This window comes from Rhinopithecus bieti, unplaced genomic scaffold (assembly GCF_001698545.2).
Source record: "Rhinopithecus bieti isolate Rb0 unplaced genomic scaffold, ASM169854v2 scaffold_2408, whole genome shotgun sequence".
NCBI lineage: Eukaryota > Metazoa > Chordata > Mammalia > Primates > Cercopithecidae > Rhinopithecus > Rhinopithecus bieti.
Genome location: NW_016803672.1, coordinates 672,553 through 681,654, shown reverse-complemented (window position 1 = coordinate 681,654; position 9,102 = coordinate 672,553). Strand labels below are relative to the sequence as shown.

The following is a 9,102-nucleotide window of genomic DNA, read 5'->3' as shown; positions in this document are numbered from 1 at the left end:
ACCGCGCCCGGCTCTTTTGTTTTCTAATGATGTGCCTGAAGTCTGTGTATCAGGAAGGTTTTTGGCTGCAAGTAACAGAAAAGTCAATGGAAATCACTTTAAAATTAAGCAAAACTTTTTCATAAGAAGTCTAGGCTGGGTGCAGTAGCTCATGCCTGTAATCCCAACATTTTGGGAGGCTGAGGTGGGCTGATTGCTTGAGCTTAGGAGTTCGAAACCAGCCTGGGCAATGTGGTGAAACCCCATCTCTACTAAAAATACGAAAATTAGCCGGACATCGTGGTGCGTGCCTGTAATCCCAGCTGCTTGGGTGCTGAGGTGGGAGGATCGCTTAAGCCTGGGGGCATAGGTTGCAGTGAGCCGTGATCACACCACTGCACTCCAGGTTGGGCAACAGTGCAAGATCCTGTCTTAAAAATGAAACAAAAGGCCGGGCGCGGTGGCTCACACCTGTAATCCCAGCACTTTGGGAGGCTGTGGCGGGCGGATCACGAGGTCAGGAGATCGAGACCATCCTGGCTAACATGGTGAAACCGCATCTCTACTAAAAAATACAAAAAATTAGCAGGGCATAGTGGCGGGCGCCTGTAGTCCCAGTTACTCGGGAGGCTGAGGCAGGAGAATGGCGTGAACCCAGGAGGTGGAGCTTGCAGTGAGCCGAGATCATGCCACTGCACTCCAGCCTAGGCGACAGAGTGAGACTCCGTCTCAAAACAGAACAAAAAAACCAAAAGAAGTCTGCAGTTGGGAGTTTCCATAACAGATTCAGTGGCTCAACAAAATCATCAAATATCTGGGTTCTCGTGTAATCCTGGATTGTGGCTGTGTAGGCTGTCCTTGCTCTTAGGCCATACAAGCTGAAGAATTTTCAGTGAACTGTGTTAGCATCTGTAACACACTCTCAAATGGTTCAGTTAAAAAATGTAAACAAGCTGGGCGCAGTGGCTCATGCCTGTAATCTCAGCGTCTTGGAAGGCTGATGCAGGAAGATCGCTTGAGCCCAGGAATCGTGGGCTGTAGTGCGCTAAGACTGGCATCAATATGGTGACCTCCTGGGAGAGGCAACCACAAGGCTGCCTAAGGAGGAGTGAACTGGCCCAGGTCAGAAACAGAGCAGGTCAAAACTTCCCCAGTGATCAGCAGTGGGGTCCTGCCTGTGAACAGCCACTGCATTCCAGCCTGGACAACATAGTGAGACCCTGTCTCTAAAACAAAACAAAACAAAACAAAAAGGAAACCCCGTCTCTGCAAAATTTTTTAAAAAAATTAGCTGGGTGTGGTGGCATATGCCTGTGCTCCTAGCTACTCAGGAGGCTGAGGCAGGAGGATCACATGAGCCCAGTAGTTAGAGGTTGCAATGAGCTGTGACTGTGCCACTACAGCCTAGACTCAGCAACAGAGTGAGACCATCTCTAAAACAATAAGAAAAAGTAAACATATATAAAGAGCAATTAAGCAAACTAGGCAAATATTAACAACTGGTAAATCTAGGTGAAGGATGTAGTGGTATTCATCGTGTCATCCTTGCACCTTTTCTATTAATTTGAAACTTTTCTAAATTACAAGTTGGGGAAAAGCAAACCCAATAAGTTCTTGCGGTCTTTCTGTTCTGCTACCTGCAGCAGGGTCACCTGAGTTAAATGCTCAGCCATACCTCCTGATCACAGAATGGCTGCAATGGCTCCCAGCACCACACCCAAAGCCAAGAGAAGTGACTCCCTCCTCTACGTCCTTTAAAAGTGAGGCAAACAGCTGGGTAAGGTGGCTCACACCTGTAATCCCAGCACTTTGGGAGGCCGAGGCGGGTGGATTGCCTGAGATCAGGAGTTCGAGACCAGCCTAGGCAACACAGTGAAACCTACTCTCTATTAAAATGCCAAAAAATTAGCCAGGCGTGGCAGCGTGTGCCTGTGGTCCCAACTACTCAGGAGGCTGAGATAGGAGAATCGCTTGAAACCAGGAGGCAGAGGTTGCAGTGAGCCAAGATTGTACCACTGCACTCCAGCCTGGGTGACAGAGATGCTGTCTCAAAACAACAACAACAACAAAAAAAAAGTGAGGCAAGGCAAACATTCCAGACCTCTCTTCCTGTTTCATTGGTCAGAAGAGTAGCCAATCGCTGACCCTGAGGAATCAAATTAATGAGATTGGTTTACACTCAAGCTTTAAACTCAAGACTCAGTGTTTAGAGGCCGGGCAAGATGGCTCATGCCTGTAATCCCAGCATTTTGGGAGGCCGAGGTGGGCAAACACTTGAGGTCTGAAATTCGAGACCAGCCTAACCAACATGGTGAAACCCCACCTCTACTCAAAATACAAAAATTAGCCAGACCTGGTGGCATTAGCCGGGTGTGGTGGCAGGTGCCTGTCATCCCAGTTACTTGGGAGGCTGAGGCAGGAAAATCACTTGACCTTGGGAGGCGGAGGCTGCAGTGAGCCAAGATCGTGCCACTGCACTCTAGCCTGGGTGACGGAGCGAGAACCTATGCAAAAACAAAACACAAAACAAATTCAGTGCTTAGGCTGGGTGTGGTGGCTCACGCCTGTAATCCCAGCACTTTGGGAGGCTGAGGCAAGACTGTGTGGAGACAACCATTTCCTTTTTTTTTTTTTTTGAGGCAGAGTCTCACTCTGTCGCCGGGGCTGGAGTGCAGTGGCCGGATCTCAGCTCACTGCAAGCTCCGCCTCCCGGGTTTACGCCATTCTCCTGCCTCAGCCTCCCGAGTAGCTGGGACTACAGGCACCCGCCACCTCGCCCGGCTAGTTTTTTGTATTTTTTAGTAGAGACGGGGTTTCACTGTGTTAGCCAGGATGGTCTCGATCTCCTGACCTCGTGATCCGCCTGTCTCGGCCTCCCAAAGTGCTGGGATTACAGGCTTGAGCCACCGCGCCCGGCATGAGACAACCATTTCCTTACTGGTGGAGGGTGAAGGGGAAGGCGGGGAGGGTCACATGGCCCAATAGCTGTGTCCCATCCAGATGGGCTATGACCCAAGCCAGGCCGTGAGAATCTGTCCTAGGATGTTGGTTGGGGAGATGGTCACACAGAACTGAGGAGGATACACCTGGAGGGTGCTAGACCACCTCAGGGAGCAGACCAAAACCCCCTATGCCTTAGCCACGTTGAACTGAGTTTTCTTTTGTTTTTTTGAGACAGAGTCTTGCTTTGCTGCCCAGCCTGGAGTACAGCGGCATGATCTCAGTTCACTGCAACTTCAAGTGATTCTCCTGCGTCCCAAGTAGCTGGGACTACAGGCACACGCCACCACCACCACGCCTGGCTAATTTTTGCATTTTTTTTTTCGAGATGTTGTCTTACTCGGTCACCCAGGCTGGAGTGCAGTGGTGCAATCTCGGCTTACTGCAACTTCTGCCTCCCAGGTTCAAGCAGTTCTCCTGCCTCAGCCTCCCGAGTAGCTGGGATTACAGGCTCCTGCCACCATACCCAACTAAGTTTTGTTTTTAGTACAGATGGAATTTCACCACGTTGGCCAGGCTGGTCTTGAACTCCTGAACTTGTGATCCACCTGCCTTGGGCTCCCAAAGTGTTGGGATTACAGGCCTGAGCCACTGTACCTGGCCTGTTTTTTGTCTGTTTTGGTTTTTGAGACGGAGTCTCGCTCTGTCGCCCAGGCTGGAGTGCAGTGGCGCGATCTTGGCTCACTGCCACCTCCACCTCCCGGGATCAAGCGATTCTCTGCCTCAGCCTCCCAAGTACCTAGGATTACAAGTGCCTGCCAGCACGGCCAACTAATTTTTGTATTCTTAGTAGAGACAGGGTTTCACCATCTTGGCCAGGCTGGTCTTGAACTCCTGATCTTGTGATTCCCCCGCCTCGGCCTCCCGAAGCGCTGGGATTACAGGTGTGAACCACCGTGCCCGGCCGAACTGAGTTTCTGAAACAAACACAAGTCTCCATGACTGCACTACATTTGCTCCTACTTCACGAAGCATCTGGGCTCTGTCAAGCACCCCCTCTTCTCAAGAATCATACTGGAGAAGATTTCCCAGACCCTGAAGTCCCACCGTCACTCTCACCAATGAGACCAAAGCTGAGCTTGTGCAGCGCCCACCGCACCTCCCCACGCAGCTCTCAGCTTCTCTGGGCCTTTCCAGGCTGCCCCTGGACCCCCGCTAGCTCATGGCTGGGCACCTACTCTGCATTAGGCCCCGGGGACGCAGCAACGAGGGAGACACACAGCCTCTGCCTGGAGGAGCTCAGGCCCAGCAGGGCAGTCACTGGCAGCATCCCAGGTGTGGGGATGTCTCAAAGAGCATCTCCCCTGAGCTTCCTGAGGTTGAGACCTCATCCTCTGCCCTCCTGTCTCCCTTCTCAGTGTCTCCAGAGAGGGGGCTACAGCTTCCTACAGTCAGCCAATGCATATTCAAATCCTGCATAAGGCGAGCACAGCCTCCAGCTGTTCACCCTTGGTAAGTTAACATCGTATTTCCGATCCCCCATTTCCTGCTGTAAAGGAATGAATAATTCAAACATGCTGGGTTTTCCAAAGCACTGAAGTAAGTCGGTACACAAAGATTCAGCGACATATAAAGTGCTCTTGACTCAAAGTATCCCTACACGCAGAAGACACTCAGGAACGGGAATGGGTCATTTCATGCAGGGAACAATGTGTCAGGCCAGCTCCAGGGAGAGCAGGCTCCAGCAGGGGGTCCTCCTCCCTCCCCAAACATGGACTCGAACACAGGTGAAGACTCCCACGCGCACTTTATTAAGTACGGAAGGACAGGTCACAACAGGGGTGGAGATGGCGGGGAAGGCCCAGCCCCCACCCACCGTCACTGGCACACATAAATTAAATAAATAGCCGAGAGTGGGCACGGGAGAGAGGTGGTACTGCAAACACTGACTGCACAGGGAGACATGAAAGCCCCCCTTCGAGCTGTGGCCATCAACACTGTACGGGTACCATGACCAGGAAAGGGTGGGGCTTGGCCACAGAAACCCCAGAGCATCACAGTCTTTGTAGAGGAGGGGCGTCTTCAGGACATGGACCACTGTTATTTACGGACTGAAACCTGGACCCCTGGCTGGTCCTGTGAGACCCAGATTATCAAGGGGCCACTGTCTCTTAGGCTTCTGGATTGTTCTACTGAGGATCTAAAAGACCACTGGGTCACTATCACTTGGGGTCCTGATGGGTCCACTCAGGGACCTAGGACATGCGAGGGTCATCATCACTTAGGCTTCCGATTGGTCCACTCGGGCTCCAGGACAAAAAGGGTCACTGTTACTTAGGAACCTAGACTGGTACCCCACAGGACCCAACATCGATGAGGTCACTGGCACTTAGCCTTTGCCGGCACTCAGGAAAATAAGGGTTGTGGTTCCCTAGACCTCTGGTTGACAAGGACCCAAGGGCCAGGACCTGAGGGGCAGAGAGAGCTCTAGAAGACCCAGAGAAGGGGGAGAAGACTAAGTGCTCAGGGCTAGAGGAAATCTTCAGCGGGCACCAGGGCCCAGATTTCAAGGAGGGGAGGTGACAGGGCAGGAAATAAGTCCACCTGGCTGGGTCAGGCCAAGATGAATCTGTAGGTCGGGACCAGCTTCTGGGGCAGCAAAGAGTGCCCAGCCACTGCTGGGAGGGGGTTGCAAGGGCCCTCAAACCTTCCTCAGGTCCCAGCCTCACCCCGGTGCAGAACTGGGCCAAGGAGCCGGTGGTGTGTAACACGGCTCGTGACCCATCGCCTCCACCTACAGGATCAGGGAGTGGGGAGGGGTGGGCCTGTGGCTGCAGGTGCAGTGGGCTCAGTCCTCCAACCCCTCTGTCAAGTCTGCGATGCTCTCCACATAGTAATGCGGCACGAGATCGTGCTGGCCAGCCGCCAGGTAGGCCTGGGCCTCTTCTAGGCGGGAGACTCCTGTGAGTGTGAGCACGGTGGTCATGCCGCAGCGGTGGCCGAACAGGATGTCGGTCTCCAGGCGGTCACCCACCATAAGTGTGTGTGCGGGGTCGATGCTGAAGTTCTCTGTGATGCACTCGAACATGTAGGGGCTGGGCTTGCCCACCACCAGGGCCTGGCGTCCCGAGGCCGTCTCCACCGCAGCGGCCAGGCTCCCGGTGCCTGTAGGGAGATGGAGACGCAGTCAGCAGGAGGGCGGCAGGGACAGCGTCAGGCCCTGAAACTGAAGTCCAGGGAGGCAGATTGTGCCGGGGTCAAATCAGCTGCTGACACGAGCCAGAAAGCCCACTTCCGAGTCTTACTGTAGTGGCTAAGGGTAGAGAGGGCAACCAGATGCCAGCATCTGGACTCCATCTCCACCGTTCTTGACAGGCTAGCTATCCTCTCTGTGCCTTGATTTTCCCATTTCTAATACGGGGATGTCTACAGCACTTATCTCATGTGGGTATTGTGAGGACAGGTGGAGCTACTGCAGGTAAATAGGGCCTGGCTCGGTCAGTCCTGCCTGAGGTTCGCGATTTCACCCTGGCAGCTGTGGGCCTTTGGGCAAACCACTCGACCACCCCGAGTTTCTCCAGACTCCTGCAAAAGCGAAATTCAAGCAATGCCTACCTCCAAAGGGGCGCTGGACATCACAGGGGCAAGTGCTTTGTAAATGGAGCTGCACTTAACAAATAGCAGTTGTGGTTACTGCTGCAAGAAATCACGCAGCTGGCATCAGAAACTGGCACAGCCCCTTTGGAACACAGCGGGGCACAGAAATGTTCGCACCTCTGACCCAGTCCGCCTCCCCCGGGAAAGTGATCACAAGAAGAGAATTCCAACTGGAGACAAAAAGCTGCAGGCTGGAAGATGTCTGGGGCTACAGTAACTGATAAGCCAAACTGTGGAACACACCCAAGTGTCCAACAATAGGAGGACTGTATAGAACTAAAGGACAGTCCTGTCTCCCAGCCCAGTACCATCCTGCCTCATACAATAAGTCCACTGTGCCTGTCCCACAGACGTGTCTTTGTGCCAGAACATTCTGCCTTCATGCTAATGTCCCTGAACAAATGATGATAATCACCATTTACTAAGCATATTCTAAACCGCTTGGCCTGTGCTGGGTGTTTATGGAAGCCCATTTTACAGATGAGAATGCCAAGGCTCAGGGACATTAAGTAACTTGCCCAGAGGTGTAGAGCTTCATAAGTGGCAGCAAAAGGATTTGCATTTGCGTGGGTCCAACCCAGCTCTGACCTGGGAGTACAAATTGTTTCCTTTGCAGGAATTTTATGAGCTGGGCGTTAAAGGAAGGTACTATTTTTTTTTGAGACAGAGTCTCGCTCTGTCGCCCAGACTGGAGTGCAGTGGCACGATCTTGGCTCACTGCAAGCTCTGCCTCCCGGGGTGACGCCATTCTCCTGCCTCAGCTTCCCAAGTAGCTGGGACTACAGGCACTCACCACCACGCCTGGCTAATTTTTTGTATTTTTAGTAGAGTCAGGGTTTCACCATGGTCTCGATCTCCTGACCTCGTGATCCGCCCGCCTTGGCCTCCCAAAGTGCTGGGATTACAGGCGTGAGCCACTGCGCCCAGCCAAAGGAAGGTACTATTAAAAGTCAACTTATGGCTGGGTACAGGGGCCCATGCCTGTAATCCCAGCACTTTGGGAAGCACAGGTGGGAGGACTGCTTGAGCCCAGGAGTTCAAGACCAGCCTGGGTAACACAGGGAGATCCCATTCCTACTTAAATAAATATACATATACATTAAAAAAAAAAAAAAGAAAAGTTGGCCGGGCGCCGTGGCTCACGCCTGTAATCCCAGGACTTTGGGAGTCTGAGGGGGGGTGGATCATCTGAGGCCAGGAGTTTAAGACCAGCCTGGCTAACATGGTAAAACCCAGCCTCCACTAAACACACAAAAATCAGCCAGGCGCGGTAGCACATGCCTGTAATCCCAACTATTCGGGAGGCTGGGACAGGAGAATCACTTAAGCCCGGGAGGCTGAGGCAGAAGTGAGGTGAGATTGCACCACTGCAGCATTCCAGTCCGGGCGACAGAGCAAGGCTCCGACTCAAAAAAAAAAAAAAAAAAAAAAAAAGTCAACTTATTCCAGGTACAGCTGCATTTAAAATAAACAAACAAATAAAAGGCCCAGCCTGCACCATGAAACCCCGCCTCTACAAAAAATAAAAAAAATGATTGGCCTTTGTAACACCGACCTCCAGTCCAGGGCACTCTTCATTGCTGTTATCTTGTGAATTTGGCCCTGCAGGGGAGGCGGGAGCAAAAGGAAGCCCCTCCACTGTGGAGGGTTCAAGTCAGATAAGAGCAGGTGGCAGCAGAGACCACTTGGCAGTAGTCAGTGTGTGTGGAGAGGTTAATAGCCCAGTAGACTATTAGTAGACTGGGGCCGTGGACAGATCTCTGTCACTGACTCTCAGTTGGCCACTGACCCGGACAGTCATTGATATTAAATCCTGGGGGTACAGGATGGTATTGAGTGAAGAGAAGTAGACACAGGATTATAGTGGGGTGCAGGGGCTTACACCCATAGTCCCAGCTACTCAGGAGACTGAGGCAGGAAGAGGGCCTGAGCCCAAGAGTTTGAGATTAAAGTGAGCTGTGATCATGTCACTGCACTTCAGCCTGGGTAACAGAGCAAGACCCTGTCTAAAAAAAAAGTCAGCTGGCCGGGCGCGGTGGCTCAAGCCTGTAATCCCAGCACTTTGGGAGGCCGAGGCGGGCGGATCACGAGGTCAGGAGATCGAGACCATCCTGGCTAACATGGTGAAACTCCATCTCTACTAAAAAATACAAAAAACTAGCCGGGCGAGGTGGCGGGCGCCTGTAGTCCCAGCTACTCGGGAGGCTGAGGCAGGAGAATGGCGTAAACCTGGGAGGCGGAGCTTGCAGTGAGCTGAGATATGGGCACTGCACTCCAGCCTGGGCGACAGAGCGAGACTCCGTCTCAAAAAAAAAAAAAAAAAAAAAAAGTCAGCTTACAAATTTACAACTAAATGATAATGCTTTTTATATTTATTTATTTATTTAGAGATGGAGTCTCGCTCTGTTGCTCAGGCTGAAGTGCAATGGAGCGATCTCAGCTCACAGCAACCTCCACCTCCTGGGTTCAAGCCATTCTCCTGCCTCAGCCTCCCGAGTAGTTGGGATTACAGGCGCGTGTCACCAC

The 9,102-nt window shown here is 52.3% G+C and overlaps 1 protein-coding gene across 1 annotated transcript in view; it reads right to left on the bottom strand.

Moving 5' to 3' along the window:
* Window positions 1–4,709: 4,709 nt before the first annotated feature.
* SH3BP1 (SH3 domain binding protein 1) overlaps window positions 4,710–9,102 on the bottom strand; it is a 27,459-nt gene continuing 23,066 nt past the window's right edge. The window contains exon 18 of the mRNA XM_017848338.1: window positions 4,710–6,084. Coding sequence (XP_017703827.1) covers window positions 5,768–6,084 — 317 coding nt within the window. The 3' untranslated portion in view covers window positions 4,710–5,767. The remainder of the gene's footprint in view (window positions 6,085–9,102) is intronic.